This window comes from Phocoena phocoena, chromosome 1 (assembly GCF_963924675.1).
Source record: "Phocoena phocoena chromosome 1, mPhoPho1.1, whole genome shotgun sequence".
Classification (NCBI taxonomy): domain Eukaryota; kingdom Metazoa; phylum Chordata; class Mammalia; order Artiodactyla; family Phocoenidae; genus Phocoena; species Phocoena phocoena.
This window is the reverse complement of record NC_089219.1, coordinates 15,318,747-15,338,013: the sequence shown is the minus strand read 5'-3', so window position 1 is coordinate 15,338,013 and position 19,267 is coordinate 15,318,747. Positions and strand designations below refer to the sequence as shown.

Below are 19,267 nucleotides of genomic sequence, written 5' to 3'. Positions count from 1 at the left end.
CTGTATTGAGTTCCTAATTCTGACTCTGGGCTGTGGTTTCTGAGAAGACGTAGGTGTGACCCCTGCTCTCTGGGCGTCTGTGATCTAAGGCAGCACTGATGGAAGCAAATGAGGCAGCAATGCGCAGGCGGTCTGACTCATGGACATTTACCAGGCGCCCCCTCTGTGCCAGGTCCTGTAGCAAGCAAGGCAGGGAGTGCTGAGAGCAATGAGGCATGGGCCCTGCCCCTGTGAGCTCAGCCTCTGGATTTGCACAGACTTAGGTTCAAACCCTCACTCTGCCTTTCTCTGGTTGCATGGCCAAGATTACATGCTCAGCCTCAATTTACTCATCCATTAAATGGGATAACCACCCCCACCTGTGGGGTTTTTGGGAGGCTCAAGTGAGATAACCTCTATGAAAGTCCCTGGCACATAGTAGGCCATCAGTAAGTGGTAGCTTTTACTCTTACTACTGATAAGAAGAGGATGCAATTCACAGTTATAGATAGGGAATGAACATTCCAGAAGGGAAGAAACAGCATGAGCGGAGGCAGAGTGGAAAGCATAGGGCAAGATTCGAGGAACAGATGTTTTCGGAAGTAGGGAGTAATCGGGAGAGCAAACTGGAAGCACACTACAGCCACAGGCGGAAAGGCCATTAAGTGTCAAACTGAAGAATTTGGCAATAGGGAGCCACTGAAGGCCTTGGAGGGAGGGAATGGTGTAATTGGAGCGCATGATAGAATAGATGGATAGAGGACACTTGATTGATAGTAGGAAACCCTGCCAGGAGTTCACTTATCCTATAGTTGTGGCTTTCGGAAATTAGCAGGAAATGCGATTCTGTCACCATCCTGGGGGGCTTCCAGGAGGTGGCAGGATTTCTAAAGTTCCCAAAGGAGGCTCTTGCCACTTGGGTGGGATGGGTTGGGTCTCTCTGATTGGCTAACCGGAGGTGAGCACTCCGGTTTCCTTGCTGGGCTGGTACAGGTCCCAGGAGCAAGTGTCAGAAGCCGATCTGCAGGAGTGACCAGAAGTTGCCCTTGTGTCAACTGCAGCCAGCCTCTGGACACATCCAACGGCTGGAACCTCATTTTCAAGAGCAAGCCATGCAGGAAGTCCATGTTCCCCTAGTGGACATTAGGACACTGAGTTATCTTCTCCCATCCCCCCGGCCCTCTGAGGATACCACCTAGCATGGCTGTCTAATAAAGTGCCCATCCCCTCGTCCAGGGCAGGTCCAGACCAGGGAGACATCAGTGACTGGGAGGCCAAAGGTTGAGCCCAGCGCTGGTCCAGACTGCTCCACCAAGGAGGTAAAATGCCACAACCACTGTATTTTTGGCCCAACTTTTCAGTTCTCTCTGCTCCCACACTGGTCTGCGAACTCCTTGAGGGTAGGGACTGTGTCTCATTCATTCATTCATTTGTTCATTCAGTCACTTATTCATTCAGCAAACACTTGTTGAGCACCTGCCATGTGGCAAGCACGCTGTTAGGCACTCGGAATCCCGCTGTTATCAACCAGGGTTTGGTCAGAGTGGCAGGAACTACTAAGAGGTACCTAGATATAAAATGAGGGATTTTTTTTTTTTTTTTTTTTGCGGTACATGGGCCTCTCACTGTTGTGGCCTCTCCCGTTGTGGAGCACAGGCTCCGGACGCGCAGGCTCAGCAGCCATGGCTCACGGGCCCAGCCGCTCCGCGGCATGTGGGATCTTCCCGGACCGGGGCACGAGCCCATGTCCCCTGCATCGGCAGGCGTACTCTAAACCACTGAGCCACCAGGGAAGCCCAAAATGAGGGATTTTAATAGGGGTTTGTCTTTCTGTGATGCTGGGAGCCCATGAAACAGTCTGTGAGAGACTATTCCCTTTTGTGCTGTTGCTGGCTGCCTGAAATCTTACAGCCCAAGTGGCAGGGCAAACTGGAACTGCAAGGATAGGTGAAGCCCAAGAGGAAAGCCTAGAACGCCCTTCTGCATCTCACCACCTCCAAGGCTTCACCCAGAAGATAAAGCAGGCGATCTGGCAGGACCCAGAGTTGCTGCAGCCCTGGCTTCTTCGCCACGCCAACACAGTGAGCCCAGCAGATAAAGGACAACGTGCATTAGCCGCAAATGCATCCCATGCCGGGCTCCGACTTTCTGATTGTACAAATCAAGTGACGTCTAGTCCACCTCTGCTTCCAAATCTCAGGCCAAACATCTCTTAAGAGACCCATGCTAACCTGGAACTCTGCAGGGATGGAAATTCTGGGAAATACAGCTTCAGCATAACTAAGTGACACAGTACAGATCCATGACAGTCTACCCCATGTTGACCTGGCATCCATACACATCTCTTTCAACCATTCTTAACCTCCAAATAAAGACAATAGCAAAATCCTGTTTCTGCCTAACATAACGAGTACAACTTGAAACAAACTAACATCCCCTAAAGAGGATACCAAGTCCTTTTACACATCATTGGGTCACGCTCATTTCTATTCCAGTTGGGTCGTAACCCCCTTTTGATATTCTCTGATTTAGATACTGAGATGTAAGGTTAGCTGCATGGACACAGCTTCTGCATGACAGGAGGGCCACCCCAGAGGAGGTCTGCAATGTTGCAGCTGTCCACATGCATGGAGTGCCAACACACCGTGGACAACCATCTGTAAGACAGGCCCCAGAACTTTTTCTTCCTTGGGCGTCTGGTCATGGGGAACTCGCCCATGAAGTCACTGGTACAGATTAAGAAAAAGGAGACAATACAGCAGGTCTAGGGGCCGTGGACCTCTGTGCCCCTTATTTATGCAGCTCACCTGGGCCTTCAGCTCCTGTTTAGGTCCAGATATTATCATGTGCTGATGTAATTGCTGCTATGCACACCCAGTTTCGTAACTTGGTGGGTCAGATAACAGCCAGTCTCATGATAACCTGTTAACCCAAGGTCAAGAATTCAGTCTCCCTGAAGAACCATTAGCAAAGCCAGATGTTGTTTCTCAAAAGGAGAGCAGTTATCTGAAGCTGATGGAGGGGCTTTGCTCCAAAATCCTAAGGGTTTACCCTGTGCTTTACCGTAGGGCCCTGAGAAATCTCCCATGGGACATTTCTACCTGCACACACTCAGCAAACATTGGTCTGCAGGGTCTCTTGTGCATTTTCAGTTTGGTAACAGCTATAATTAACACACCCCCATGCACGTGTGCTCTACAGATGATTTTTCATGTTTGAGGGGGTCCCATTTGTGTCTGAAGCCCACTTTCAAATGCCAGTGAGGGCCTGGACTTACAAGGCAACCTGTCCTTAAGTGTCTGTGTATCTGTGTCATCTGCCAACTTCTGTATAAAGATCTATCCAGGGAGGCGTTTATGGTCTGGTCTGTACATTTCAGTATCTCCCTCGAAAGGGTGGGGGATGTGATTTTGAAAGGGAGACCTTCCCGATGGTTCTCTTTACAGCCAAGGAACAGTCAAAGAGAGCAGTCAAGGAGACCAACTCTTCCCAGGTTACGGGGATCGCGTGACTGCATCATTTCCCCGTGGCCGCTCACTGCGGTGAGAGTGGGGCAGGGGAGCACCATGGAGGACTCAGTGGGGTCCCCTCTACCGAGGACGAAACCAGTGCACCAGCGAGTCTAACCACCAAAGGGCAGACTCTGGAATCCCCAGAGGGAGTCAGAGCAGAGAAGAAATAGAGCTGGCTCTCAGGCTGAATCCAGGGGATTCTCCCAAGAACTGCCAACGTGGGTGAGTCCCTGAACCACTCCAGGTTCCATTTGCTCTCTTTTGGGGCCAGAGTTGAAGACAGTGGGATAGTGGTCAGAACCCAGAGTCTAGAACCGGGATCTGAGGTCTAAACCTACTTCTGCTATTGCTGTGCTGTGTGACTTTGGGAAAGTCTCCTAACCTCTCTGGGCCTCAGTTTCTTGGTAGATAAATGAAGGCTCTCCATGAGCCCTTCCAGCTCAAACTCATGTCAGCCTGTGGTGTTGCTTTCATAATATTACAACATCCCTCATCCACAAATGCCTGTCTGAATACCAGTGCTTTGAGCTTACTTGGGTGCCCCAGTAAGAGGGGCCTGAATGCAGCCCCCTCCTGCAGAGCTTACCAGCAAGACACCACCCTGCCTGCTACCTGACCCTGACGGGAGAAGGGAGAAGCCTGGGCTGAGGTCTCTTCTCCATCATCCAGAATATCGCAATTGAAGAGAAATGGCATTGAGAGTGAAGCTCCCAATTTCCTTTACATACCTATTTAAAAATGGATTGGGAAAATGGCTCTGATCAAAAAAATTTCATGAGCAAATTGGACATTTGAATTGCTTTCTTTGGTACACTGTCAAATTTAGATGCGAGTCCATAGCAAACTTTTCGAAAACACTAGTCCATTCAGGATAATTGCATAAAATTAAATTTTATTTTGAAAATGTTCAACATTGGAGGTTTTTAAATATAGATCCCATTTATCATGTGGTTATTTTGGGATTTGTCAATGGAAGGAAGCCAAATGTCCTTTCTTGGAAAGGACTCTCCTTTGTTTTGGGATGTGTCCTTTCTTCCTGCAGTCTGGGTATTAGAACACCCTTTCTTTTATGAATAGATAGATGAGGTGGACTCTTTAGTGTCCTTCCTTGGTAAAAATAAACCCCATAGTTGAACTTTTTTTTTTTTTTTTTATAAATTTATTTATTTTTGGCTGTGTTGGGTCTTCATTTCTGTGCGAGGGCTTTGTCTAGTTGCGGCAAGCGGGGACCACTCTTCATCGCGGTGCGCGGGCCTCTCACTATCGCGGCCTCTCTTGTTGTGGAGCACAGGCTCCAGACGCGCAGGCTCAGTAGTTGTGGCTCACAGGCCCAGTTGCTCCGCGGCATGTGGGATCTTCCCAGACCGGGGTTCGAACCCATATCCCCTGCACTGGCAGGCAGATTCTCAACCACTGCGCCACCATGGAAGCCCGAACTCTATTTTTTAATGTCTTGCTCTGTGAAATCCCAGAACCTCAGCATCGCCAGGTCATCATCAAGGTAGCTTTGGGATTCCCAATTTACATCGCAAAAAACATTACAGTTTCTTTTCTTTTTTTTTTTTTTTTTTGCGGTACGCGGGCCTCTCACTGTTGTGGCCTCTCCCGTTGCGGAGCACAGGTTCCGGACGTGCAAGCTCAGAGGCCACGGCTCACGGGCCCAGCCGCTCCGCAGCATGTGGGATTTTCCTGGACCGGGACACGAACCCGTGTCCCCTGCATCGGCAGGCGGACTCTCAACCACTGTGCCACCAGGAAAGCCCTACAGTTTCTTTTTTAAAGAGACCAGAAATCAGAGGGGTTCAGTAATGAGCCTGAGACCACACAGCTGGAGAAGCCAAGTTGGCATTCAAATGCGGCGCTCTCTGGTCTGGAAGCCCAAGACGGCACGATTGCCAATCATCTTCTCCCCGCTCCCTGGAGGAAGAATGAGGTCCAGTGCTTGGCTCGAGTGGACCCAAGGTTTAAGGAGATGAGCCCCAAAGAAGGCTTGGTACTCATCCCAGGAAACCTTCTAGTTACTAATCTGTACCTTCCTCCTCTGAGGGAACATGGTTAATGCTGGGTCTGGTGCCCCAACAGCAGAGAAAGAGGTGCAGGCAATCCTCCACAGCAGGGGAAATACCTGTGTGGTTATTATTAGTCTTGAGAAGGAATTTTATTTAATATCTATGTGGCAGAATTATGGAGTCACTTTTGCTTCCACTTCTGTGAAAATTCTCTACAGGATGGTAGTGATAACCCAACTGCAGAACTGAAAAGTCAATGCATCCCAGGAAAGCCTCCCTCCTGGAGAAGCAGGGCTGTCTTCAGGGATGAGGAGAAACACAGCTGGCCTGGAGTGAAGGGAGAGCTTTCGGCACCAGAGCGGCTGATCTCACAAGGGGAGGCCGGGGACCCTGACCTTGCCAAGTCTAATGACGAGAGTCACTCTCCTGGAACTCTGGAGGATGAAGTGTGGCTGTGGGCCTCCTCCGAGCCCAGTGGGACATCAAGAAAGAATGAGGTCCCAGACCTGGGAGCCTCTCTGGGGATTCCAGCAGAGTGGGTAAGCTCTGTGCTGTAGGAGAGGGTGTAAGAATCTTGGTCCAGGAGGAGCTCACTGAGGCGACTAGATGCAGAGGAAGTTGGGAAAGTATTGATAAAGAGGGTTGTAGCTCCTCATGTTTCTTTTCAGGCAGTAGACGAAATGCCGGTCACAGGCGCAGAGCTGCATCTGGCAGAGGGACCCACGTTCTGCAAACAGGACACCAAATGCAGGATGAGGAGGAAGAGATGCTCTGTGACACAGACTCTGGACTTGCTTCAGTCAGGACTTGCTGCTAGCCTGAGCAGACTCCCCAGTCTCCTTCCTGCCCTCAGTCTGATGTGGGAGGCACAGCATCTACACTGGGGGTGCATAACCTGATGGAAGAGGCACAGCTGCTGCCCAGGGCGAGCTTTCAGCTGAGGGAGACACAACTCCTGCCCTCAGGGAGTCCCCAGTCTGATGGAGGACATGCATTCCCTCCCCATCAGACTGGGAGCTCCCAGTCTGGTGATGGAGACGGCCCTGTCTCTGGAGGAACTTCAGTTCTCAGAGAGGAGACACCATCCCCAGATTTAGCTTTGAACTCAGAAGGACCTGAGCTTGAATCCCGACTCTAGCTGTGTGCACTGGCAAGCCTTTGAGTCTGTTTCCTCATCTGTAAAGTGGAGACACTAAAGCCACCCCACAGCAAGCAAAAGGACATACGGAAAGCACTTGACTCCTAATACATGCTGAGTCTAAGATGTTTCCGCCCGCCCCCTAGAGGTCAGATACAGCTGCAATAATCCTGCCCCTGTTGCCCCCATCTCTGGCCCCCAAGATATAGACTGGCTGACCTCTTGGGGCACCTGACCTCAGAGGCAGCAGGGACCCAGGCTTTTCCAGTGGCCTGAATGGAAGCCCCAGCCTTACCACAGGTGACCAGGCCGCATGCAACTCTGTATCTGTACACCTGTGTCAAGGCATTGCAGCCTTTTTTCTCCAGCCATGCGTAGCAGTGGTCATGCATCCAACAGCACCTGTCAATGCAAGAGATTTAGATCCTGAGCAGAAGGGGCCTGTCCCTTGAGCAGAGGCCACCATGGTTGGTGAGATCTGACCAAGAAAGAATCTCATAATATGGCTGAGTCCTTCCTGCTCTTCCATTAAGTCTGTCCCACACATGTACCAGTTCACGGACCAGCTCTTTCCTCCTGGGCCCACGGTGAGACTACATTTCCCAGCCCCCCTTGCAGGTATGTGTAGTCACATGACGAGGCTGGCACCCTGGAAAATGTATAGCACTTCTAAACCTACCCATAAAAAACTCCCACTGTAGGAGACCTTCAAGATGGCGGAGGAGTAAGACACGGAGATCACCTTCCTCCCCACAAATACATCAGAAATACATCTACATGTGGAACAACTCCTACAGAACACCTACTGAACGCTGGCAGAAGACCTCAGACTTCTCAAAAGGGAAAAGACACCCTCAGGAGACCTACACACAGAGGTGGGGCCAAATCCAAAGCTGAACCCCAGGAGCTGTGCGAACAAAGAAGAGAAAGGGAAATCTCTCCCAGCAGCCTCAGGAGCAGTGATTAAATCTCCACAATCAACCTGATGTACGCTGCATCTGTGGAATACCTGAAGAGACAACGAATCATCCCAAAATTGAGTCGGTGGACTTTGGGAGCAACTGTAGACTTGGGGTTTGCTTCCTGCATCTAATTTGTTTCTGGTTTTATGTTTATCTTAGTTTAGTATTTAGAGTTTATTACCATTGGTAGATTTCTTTATTGATTTGGTTGCTTTCTTCCTTTTTTTAAAAAAAAATATATTTTCATATATATATATATTTTTTTCCTTTTTCTCTTTTTGTGAGTGTGTATGTATATGCTTCTTTGTGTGATTTTGTCTGTATAGCTTTGTTTTTACCATTTGTCCTATGGTTCTGTCTGTCTGTTTTTGTTTTTTGGGTTTTTTTTAGTATAGTTTTTAGTGCTTGTTATAATTTGTGGATTTTTTTGGTTTTGTTGCTCTCTTCTTTCTTTCTTTTTTATTATTTTTTAATTTTTAAAATTTTAATAGTTTTTTATTTTAATAACTTTTAATTTAATTTTATTTATTTATTTATTTTTTCTCCCTTTTCTTCTGAGTCGTGTGGCTGACAGGGTCTTGGTGCTCTGGCTGGGTTTCAGGCCTGTACCTCTGAGGTGGGAGAGCCAAGTTCAGGACATTGGTCCACCAGAGACCTCCTGGCTCCATGTAATATCAAACAGCAAAAGCTCTCCCAGAGATCTCCATCTCATAGCTAAGACCCAGCTCCAGTCAATGACCAGCAAACTACAGTACTGGACACCTTATGCCAAACACCTAGCAAGACAGGAACACAACCCCACACATTAGCAGAGAGGCCGCCTAAAATCATAATAAGGTCACAGACACCCCAAAACACACCACCAGACGTGGTCCTGCCCACCAGAAAGACAAGATCCAGCCTCATCCACCAGAACACACGCACCAGTCTCTTCCACCAGGAAGCCTGCACAACCCACTGAACCAACCTTAGCCACTGGGGGCAGACACCAAATACAATGGGAATTACGAACCTGCAGCCTGCGGAAAAGAGACCCCAAACACAGTAAGTTAAGCAAAATGAGAAGACAGAGAAACACACAGCAGATGAAGGAGCAAGGCAAAAACCCACCAGACCAAACAAATGAAGAGGAAATAGGCAGTCTACATGAAAAAGAATTCAGAGTAATGATAGTAAAGATAACCGAAATTTTGGAAATAGAATAGAGAAAATACAAGAAACGTTTAACAAGGACCTAGAAGAACTAAAGAGCAAACACACAATGATGAACAGCACAATAAATGAAATTAAAAATTCTCTAGAAGGAATCAATAGCAGAATAACTGAGGCAGAAGAACAGATAAGTGACCTGGAAGATAAAATAGTGGAAATAACTACCACAGAGCAGAATAAAGAAAAAAGAATGAAAAGAGTTGAGGACAGTCTCAGAGACCTCTGGGACAACATTAAGTGCACCAACATTTGAAGTATAGGAGTCCCAGAAGAAGAAGAGAAAAAGAAAGGGACTGAGAAAATATTTGAACAGATTATAGTCGAAAACTTCCCTAATATGGGAAAGGAAATAGTCAATCGAGTCCAGGAAGTGCAGAGAGTCCCATATAGGATAAATCCAAGGAGAAACATGCCAAGACACATATTAATCAAACTATCAAAAACTAAATACAAAGAAAAAATATTAAAAGCAGCAAGGGAAAAACAACAAATAACATACAAGGGAATCCCCATAAGGTTAACAGCTGATCTTTCAGCAGAAACTCTGCAAGCCAGAAGGGACTGGCAGGATATTTAAAGTGATGAAAGGGAAAAACCTACAACCAAGATTACTCTACCCAACAAGGATCTCATTCAGATTCAATGGAGAAATCAAAAGCTTTACAAAGCTACGAGAATTCAGCACCACCAAACCAGCTTTACAACAAATGCTAAAGGAACTTCTCTAAGTGGGAAACACAAGAGAAGGGAAAGACCTACAATAACAAACCAAAAACAATTAAGAAAATGGTAATAGGAACATACATATTGATAACTACCTTAAATGTAAATCAATTAAATGCTCCAACCAAAAGACATAGACTGGCTGAATGGATACAAAAACAAGACCCAAATATATGTTGTCTACAAGAGACCTAGGAACACATACAGACTGAAAGTGAGGGCATGGAAAAAGATACTGCATGCAAATAGAAATGAAAAGAAAGCTGGAGGGCTTCCCTGGTGGCGCAGTGGTTGAGAGTCTGCCTGCCAATGCAGGGGACACGGGTTCGTATCCTGGTCCAGGAAGATCCTGCATGCTGAGGAGTGGCTGGGCCCGTGAGCCATGGCCGCTGAGCCTGCGCGTCTGGAGCCTGTGCTCTGCAACGGGAGAGGCCACAACAGTGAAAGGCCCGCGTACCGCCAAAAAAAAAAAAAAAAAGAAAGCTGGAGTAGCAATTCTCATATCAGACAAAATAGATTTTAAAATGAAAACTATTACAAGAGACAAAGAACGACACTACATAATGATCAAGGGATCAATCCAAGAAGAAAATATAGCAATTGTAAATATTTATGCACCCAACATAGGAACACATCAATACATAAAGCAAACTCTAACAGCCATAAAAGGGGGAATCAACAGTAACACAATCATAGTAGGGGACTTTAACACCCCACTTTCACCCATGGACAGATCATCCAAAATGAAAATAAATAAGGAAACACAAGCTTTAAATGTACATTAAAAAAGATGGACTTAATTGATATTTATAGGACATTCCACCCAAAACCAACAGAATACACTTTCCTCTCAAGTGCTCATGGAACATTCTCCAGGATAGATCATATCTTGGGTCACGAATCAAGCCTTGGTAGATTTAAGAAAATTGAAATCGTATCAAGTACCTTTTCTGACCACAATGCTATGAGACTAGATATCAGTTAGAGGGAAAAAATCTGTAAAAAATACAAACACGTGGAGGCTAAACAATATACTACTAAATAACCAAGAGATCACTGAAGAAATCAAAGAGAAAATTTTAAAAACCTAGAAACACATGACAATGAAAACACGATGACCCAAAACCTATGGGATGCAGCATAAGCAGTTCTAAGTGGGAAGTTTATAGCAATACAATCCTACTTCAAGAAACAAGAAACATCTCAAATAAACAACCTAACCCTACACCTAAAGCAATTAGAGAAAGAAGAACAAAACCCCCCTAAGTTAGCAGAAGGAAAGAAATCATAAAGATCAGATCAGAAATAAATGAAAAAGAAATGAAGGAAACAATAGCAAAGATCAATAAAGCTAAAAGCTGGTTCTTTGAGAAGATAAACAAAATTGATAAACCATTAGCCAGACTCATCAAGAAAAAAAGGGAGAAGACTCAAATCAATAGAATTGGAAATGAAAAAGGAGAAGTAACAACCGACTCTGCAGAAATACAAAGGATAATGAGAGATTACTACAAGCAACTATATGCCAATAAAATGGACAAACTGGAAGAAATGGACAAATTGTTAGAAAAGCACAACCTTCTGAGACTGAAACAGGAAGAAATAGAAAATATAAACAGACCAATCACAAGCACTGAAATTGAGACTGATTAAGAATCTTCCAACAAACAAAAGCCCAGGACCAGATGGCTTCACAGGTGAATTCTGTCAAATATTTAGAGAAGAGCTAACACTTATCCTTCTCAAACTCTTCCAAAATATAGCAGAGGGAGGAACACTCCCAAACTCATTCTCCGAGGCCACCGTCACCCTGGTACCCAAACCAGACAAAGATGTCACAAAGAAAGAAAACTACAGGCAATATCACTGATGAACATAAATGCAACAATCCTCAATACTAGCAAACAGAATCCATTAAAAGGATCATACATTAAAAGGATCATACACCATGATCAAGTGGGGATTATCCCAGGAATGCAAGTATTCTTCAATATACACAATTCAATCAATGTGATACACCATATTAACAAAGTGAAGGAGAAAAACCGTATGATCATCTCAATAGATGCAGAAACAGCTTTTGACAAATTCAACACCCATTTATGATAAAAACCCTCCAGAAAGTAGGCAGAGAGGGAGCTTACCTCAACATAATAAAGGCCAGATATGACAAACCCACAGCCAACATCGTCCTCAATGGTGAAAAACTGAAACCATTTCCTCTAAGATCAGGAAGAAGAGAAGGTTGTCCACTCCCACCACTATTATTCAACATAGTTTTGGAAGCTTTAGCCACATCAATGAGAGAAGAAAAAGAAATAAAAGGAATCCAAATCAGAAAAGAAGAAGTAAAGCTGTCACTGTTTGCAGATGACATAATACTATACATAGAGAATCCTAAAGATGCTACCAGAAAACTGCTAGAACTAATTAATGAATCTGGTAAAGTAGCAGGATACAAAATTAATGCACAGAAATCTCTTGCATTCCTATACACTAATGATGAAAAATCTGAAAGAGAAATTAAGGAAACACTCCCATTTACCATCATAACAAAAAGAATAAAATACCTAGGAATAAACCTACCTAAGGAGACAAAAGACCTGTATGCAGAAAACTATAAGACACTGATGAAAGAAATTAAAGATGATACAAACCAATGGAGAGATACACCATGTTCTTGGATTGGAAGAATCAGCATTGTGAAAATGACTATTCTACCCAAAGCAATCTACAGATTCAGTGCAATCCCTATCAAACTACCAATGGCATTTTTCACAGAACTAGAACAAAAAATTTCACAATTTGTATGGAAACACAAAAGACCCTGAATAGCCAAAGCAATCTTGAGAAAGAAAAATGGGCTGGAGGAATCAGGCTCCCAGACTTCAGTCTATACTACAAAGTTACAGTAATCAAGACAGTATGGTACTGGCACAAAAACAGAAATATAGATCAATGGAACAGGATAGAAAGCCCAGAGATAAACCCACGCACATATGGTCACCTTATTTTTGGTAAAGGAGGCAAGAATATACAATAGAGAAAAGACAGCCTCTTCAATAACTGGTGCTGGGAAAATTGAACAGCTACATGTAAAACAATGAAATTAGAACACTACCTAACACCATACACAAAAATAAACTCAAAATGGATTAAAGACCTAAATGTAAGGCCAGACACTATAAAACTCTTTGAGGAAAACCTAAGCAGAACACTCTATTACATAAGTCACAGCAAGATCCTTCTTGACCCACCTCCTAGAGAAATGGAAATAAAAACAAAAATAAACAAATGGGACCTAATGAAACAAAAACTTTTGTATAGCAAAGGAAGGCATAAACAAGACGAAAAGACAACCCTCAGAATGGGAGAAAATATTTGCAAATGAAGCAATTGACAAAGGATTGATCTCTAAAATTTACAAGCAGCTCATGCAGCTCAATATCAAAAAACAAACAACCCAATCCAAAAATGGGCAGAAGACCTAAATAGATATTTCTTCAAAGAAGATATACAGATTGCCGACAAACACATGAAAGAATGCTCAACATCATTAATCATTAGAGAAATGCAAATCAAAACTACAATGAGATATCATCTCACACCAGTCAGAATGGCCATCATCAAAAAATCTAGAAACAATAAATGCTGGAGAGGGTGTGGAGAAAAGGGAACCCTCTTGCTCTGTTGGTGGGAATGTAAATTGATACAGCCACTATGGAGAACAGTATGGAGGTTCCTTAAAAAACTAAAAATAGAACAACCATATGACCCAGCAATCCCACTGCTGGGCATATACCCCGAGAAAACCATAATTCAAAAAGAGTCATGTACCACAATGTTCATTGCAGCTCTATTTACAATAGCCAGGACATGGAAGCAACCTAAGTGTCCATCAACAGATGAATGGCTAAAGAAGATGTGGCACGTACATACAATGGAATATTACTCAGCCATAAAAAGAAACGAAACTGAGTTGTTTGTGGTGAGGTGGATGGACCTAGAGTCCGTCATACAGAGTGAAGTAAGTCAGAAAGAGAAAAACAAATACTGTATGCTAACACATATATATGGAACCTAAAAAAATAAAAATATAAAAAATGGTTCTGAAGAATCTAGGGGTAGGACAGAAATAAAGACGCAGACGTAGAGAATGGACTTGAGGACACAGGGAGGGGGAAGGTTAAGCTGGGACAAAGTGAGAGAGTGGCATGGACTTATATATACTATCAAATGTAAAATAGATAGCTAGTGGGAAGTAGCCACGTAGCACAGGGAGATCAGCTCGGGGTTCTGTGACCACGTAGAGGCGTGGGATGGGGAGGGTGGGAGGGAGACGCAAGAGGGAGGAGATATGGGGATATATGTATAGCTGATTCACTTTGTTATAAAGCAGAAACTAACACACCGTTGTAAAGCAATTATACTCCAATAAAGATGTTAAAAAAAAAATTCCCACTCTGTCCTCCACTCTCTCTCTCTCCATCTCAGCTGGATGGAGATGACCCAGCCAAGGACTCTGAGGCCATGGGGAAAGTCACGAGAGAGGAGAAACCTGGGTCCTGGGATTGATATGTGATTCACATGGTTAAATGAGCAATAACTAAAGTTCAATTGTGATAGTTGTGGGCAACTGCATTTTTTTAAAATTTATATTTACAGAAAAATTGAGAAGATTGTACCAAATGCTCCCTTTTACCCCACACCCAGTTTCCCCTATTATCAACACTTTTTATGAGTATAATACGTTTCTTACAGCTAACAAACCAATACTGATACATTATTAAATAAATGTTAACTAATTAAATAACAATATATCACTATTGATTCATTAATTGTAAAAGTCCATAGTTTCTTTAGATTTTCTCAGTTTTTACCTAAATGTTCTTTTCTATTCCAAGATCCAGTGATGGACACCATGTTACATGTACTTGTCCTGTCTCTTTAGGCTCCTCTTGGCTGTGGCAGTCACACTTTCCTTGTTTTTGATGCCCTTGACAATTTTGAGGAATGGTGGTTAAGTCTTTTGTAGGATGCTCTCCTACTGGGATTTCTTTGATGTTTTTGTCGTGATGAGATGGGTTATGGGTTTATTTTGCTGCCCATGTTGTTCCAGTTTTGGCCATTAGGGGCTCTCCCAGTTGGCTCCTGTGCTCTTTGACATATTCCTATCAATGAGGGGTTTGGTTTGGGTTTGTTTTGTTCAAGCCCTTCCTTAATTTGGGGCACTACAAAAAGCTCCAGGTTCATCTTGTATATTTCCTGCCCTCGTCCTAGGATCAGCCATCTCTCCAAGGAGCCTTGGTTCCTCTTATTGGAGAATGGTGTCAGAAACCAGGTCTGGGCACTAGGTGCTGCTTATTGCTTCTGGGGTATTGTTTCTTTTAGGGCCCCTCAGACGACAGAGCAAAAAAAGTATGTATCTATATTAACCCACGTAATTACACATATCTCTACATATTTTTATATGTAACCATCTGCATCTATATTCAGCTAACTAGGAGTTTATACTAAAGTCTCCAACTCTAATCCATTATCACATAGATCATTCTAGCTTCCTGTCCCTGCTTGTCTGGTCTGTAAACTCCCACTCCAGCAGTGACAAGCTTGGCTCCAACCATCTGCCCTCCATTTGTTTAAGACCCCCATCCCCTTATACATGTCTAGCTGTATAAGAATTGTTAACCCAGCAGGTTGTGTTTTTCAAAGAGCAATCTCTCCCATCTCACATGTTCTTCTAGAACATTGCCACTTCCCAATCAAGAGGTAGAAACTAGGCCCCCTCTCTCTTAAAGCCTTTGTGACTGCCTTGACGAAGAAAACAGTGGAAGTGACACTAGAATTTCTGATGCTGGATCACAAAAACGCCATGCTCTGTTGTCATGCCGTTCTGGAACACTCACTCTTGAAACCCAAGAGGCACCGTGCTGTGAGGAAGTCTAGACAACCTTAGAGAGGCTTAAGTGAGAGGAACTGAGGCCCCTGGCCCACAGCCTCAGCTGAGCTCCCAGCCAGCAAACAACAACAACTTGCCAGCCATAGGAGTAATCATTCTAGAAAGCAGATCGCCCAGCCTCAGCGGAGCGGCCCAAGCCGAAGCCAGGTGGAGAAGAGACAAGCCATCCCTCCAGGCCCTGCCCAAGTGGCAGAATCTCAGCAAAATAAGGGGTTGTCATCGCTTTAGGCTACTACATTTTGGGGTGGTTTGTTATGTAGTGATAGATCGACTGATATATTAGGCACTGAGATTCGGGGAGTTACTAGATGTATCTTGGGCAAGTCAGTTAACCTCTCTTAAGACTCAGTTTTCTTATCTATAAAATGGTGCTTTAATACTCATCTTTCAGAATTGATATCTAATTAGATGAGATAATGTGGATATAGAGCCTGGAGCATAAAGGGCAGTTATGACAATTAACTCACCAATCAGTACAATCCTTGGGGGTCCCTCGACCCCCCCAGCCGCAGTAACAGCCGTAGAAGCCATAGCTCATCAGGGCGGGCTTCCTGGTCACCTGCTCAATCATCAGCTTCAGCTGTAGCAAGCTCCCTGGGACAGCAGGCGCACCTGAAAGACAGCCCAGGCAGACCCGCTCCAGGCCCACTTTCCCACGTGCTCCCTCCCTTTCTTCCACCTCGAGGCTCGGAGGGACCGATGTGTCCCTTTTTCATCCTCCCCATTCATGGGAGAGGTCACTTCATCTCTCAGAGCCTCAGTTTCCTCATCTGCAAAATGCGGGGGCGGGGGTGGGCCTAACATGAACGCCTACCTTTTGGAGATGTCATGAGGGTTGAAAAAAAAGTATGTAAATTTCTAGCACAGTGACAGACACATAGTAAGTGACCAAGAAATGTTAAGGTTAATGAATATCATTATCAGTATGAAGCAGGCAGACAGGCACTTCCTGTCTCTCCTGATGATACGCCCGTCCCTCCCCGCAGTTGACGCCATCTGGAACGGGAGGCACAGAATCTTAGAGCAGCGTGGGACCCGTAGAGACCCCTGGAGCCAGCTCCCTCATCTTAGAGTTGGGAAACTGTAGCTCAGAGGGGAGGGTGACTTGCCCAGGGTTTTGCAGTGAGCCAGAGGCACTCTCCCACTCTCCCTGCAGTCTCCAGGCATCTGGCAAGGCATCAGTAGGACAGCCCGTCAGAGGTTGTGTACATGGTGATGGGGCTGCAGGGGAGGCCTAAAGCCAGGCTCCTCCCACGCTGGGCAGTTCCCTCCAGCTGGGAGGTGGCAGCAGGTGGGACATGTAGAAAACCTGGACAGGCCTGAGCAGAGAATGCCCAGGAATTGTGGAACGGAATATTTATATAAGGATCTTGTGTTGTGATAGTTTTATCGTATTTTATTTGGCATCAAAGTAAAAAATCTGCCTCCCATGTCTACAAGCCCCATGTCTTCCAGTGGCACAATCTTTCCAGATCCCCTCCTAGAATCCTGCCACAGCCCAACCCGTGGACTATTCTGTGTCACAGATAAGGAGACAGAGGCTCGGAGAGCCCAAGGCTCTTGCTGAAATCGACATGGTCAGGGTAGGGCCAGGATTCAAAATCAGGTCGCCAGGACTTCCAAGACTGGTCTCCTTTCCACTACCTTATTGTTCCTGTGGGGTGAAAGGTCAAAAGTTCAGAGGTCTCGGGGCAAGCACTTACTACAAGCCAGGAACCAAGCCAGTGTGAGGAGGCCCTTCATCTCCATGGTTCTGGAAAAGAAAACACAGCCCATGACATGTCGATCGGGAGAGGCCCTCATGGCCCATTCAGACCCACTCCTGGCTGGGGAGGGCCACTCCATGGCCCACCAGGCCCCACCCTCTCAAGTTGGGCAGTAAACAGGCAACGGCAGCTGGAAAAATGAGACAAAAACCTCAAGGAGTTGACCCAAGGGGTCCCTGGGAGGCGAGGGGCACCCTGGGTCGTTGTCCCCATTAGAGATGGGAGAGAATTTTCCCATGGCAAAGACCCCCAACACAATCGCTCCTTCCTGAAAATTCTTTTTCAATTATATTTTACAGCTGTGTTGGTATAAAAACAAATACAATCCAGGCTGGATTCATTCTTACACGTTCATTATATTATATTATTTTTTCTCCTGATTTTAAAAGAATTTAAAATTAAAACATTTTCATGGGCCCCAGGCACCATGTCTACCTACAAAAATAAGTCAGCCCTGGGTACTCACAACAGCTCTGAAGGGTAGGTATCATTGTTCTGTAGGGGAGCAAAATTTGAACCCCAAAGTGTGTCTCTTTGGCATAAGGATTAATCTAGGCTGATTAATTTTAAGAAACAGAAGCTTAGGGGAGTCTGTCTTTTTACCTCTCCCTTAGCTGCCTCAAGAATTTTGATAAAGGTTCTGTTCCCGGCACAGAACTATTATAGAGGTATCTGTAAGGAATACGGGAATAGCTGTGGCTGGAGAAACTTGACAGGGCCTAGAAACCAGAGTCGACCCCGTGTTGCACACCCCGTGTTGCACAGTCCCTGCAGGCCCAGCAAACGTTTGCATAACAAACATCTGCTTTTCCAACTCTATGTGAATTGCCTTCCTCCCCTTTGAAGTCCCAAACCCCTACCCCCAACATCCTCTCTGGTCTTTAGCAGAAGATTGTATTTAAGATAAGGGCTTGGGCCATTTTGGTGAGTTCCTTAGTTTTCCTGGGTCTCTCCCATGGAAAAGTTACTAAACTTTTGTTTGATTTTCTCCTGTTAGTGTATCTCATGTCGGTTTAATTCTTAGACCAGCCAAGAGAACTTAGAAGGGTAGGAAATGTCTTCCTCCCCAACAGTTCTCATTTTGCCAGTGCAGAAACGGAGGCTCAGAGAGCTCAAACAACCTGCCAGAAGTTACGCAGCTGATAAAAAGTGGAGGTGACGTTCAAACCCAAGCCTGGCGCGTCGCTCACTGCCCCATACATCCTCCCTCCCTAGAGGGATGTGTTCCCCTTTGACCGGAGTGGGCTAGGGTCCTTCACATGCTCTACCCCATGGGCCTGGAGCCAATATTTCCCCTGGCCTAAATCACCCCAGGGCGGGGACCAGACCACCAGGGACCACACCTACGGCCTGAAGTCCACTGAAATTATTCAAGCTAGCCTGTCCTAAACTGTTTACCCTGGCCTGTCTTGCCTTAGCCACAGAAGACACAATGCAGGCTCTGGGCCATGCTTTCCCTCATTTCTTCTGTCTCCTGATCAACCCTGGTGCTTCTCTGTGTGGCCCTGCTAGGTGTGGTACGTCCCCTTCTCTTGGAAACTGTAACAAACTATCTTTTAAATGCAATTGTCTCCTGATCTGTTGGCTTCACCGTACCTGAAGAAAATGAAAATCAAAATCCCAGGTGCACATTAGATCGTCTTGGGACATGGCTGTTATTGTGAGGGAGGTGCCAGGTCCCACACAGAGGAGTCTGAAGGTGCACAAAAGAAGTTTCACAGAGGACGTGGCAGAGGCATTGAAATAGCTGCTCTGGAGGCCGGGAATGTGGACAATCAATGGATCCCAAAGGAGGCTCCCAGCAGAAGGATGTGGGGTTGGATATTTTTATCAGGCAACCACGGAGAAGAATGAGCGAGGCCAAGAGATAATTGTGGAGTGGAGCTCTGGCTGCGGTAATGTGAGGCGGGGAGAGTGGAGACAGACAGTCTGACAGAAGCATGGAGACATAGGGGCCGGGGAGTGGCCGGGTCACTGGGCAGACAGGTCCTCCAAGTCTACATACAG

General features: G+C 45.4%; 1 protein-coding gene across 1 annotated transcript; it reads right to left on the bottom strand.

The window, feature by feature from the left end:
* Positions 1-6,102: 6,102 nt before the first annotated feature.
* On the bottom strand, positions 6,103-17,237 carry PLA2G5 (phospholipase A2 group V). The gene is made up of 4 exons (XM_065874113.1): positions 17,198-17,237; positions 15,962-16,106; positions 6,934-7,040; positions 6,103-6,227 (listed from the first exon to the last, which is right to left on the bottom strand). Exons 1-4 carry the CDS (start codon positions 17,235-17,237, stop codon positions 6,103-6,105), a joined length of 417 nt encoding a protein of 138 aa, XP_065730185.1.
* Between the last annotated feature and the right edge of the window lie 2,030 nt (positions 17,238-19,267).

Excerpts from the sequence above, each read along its gene's own strand:
- PLA2G5 (XM_065874113.1), bottom strand. The coding sequence starts at position 17,237 with ATGAAGGGCCTCCTCACACTGGCTTGGTTCCTGGCTTGTA. Across the intron at positions 7,041-15,961 it reads CCCAAGGATTGTACTGATTG|GTGCTGTTGGATGCATGACC; the intron begins GTGAGTTAATTG and ends TTGCATTGACAG. Across the intron at positions 6,228-6,933 it reads ATGCGGCCTGGTCACCTGTG|AACGTGGGTCCCTCTGCCAG; the intron begins GTAAGGCTGGGG and ends TCCTGTTTGCAG.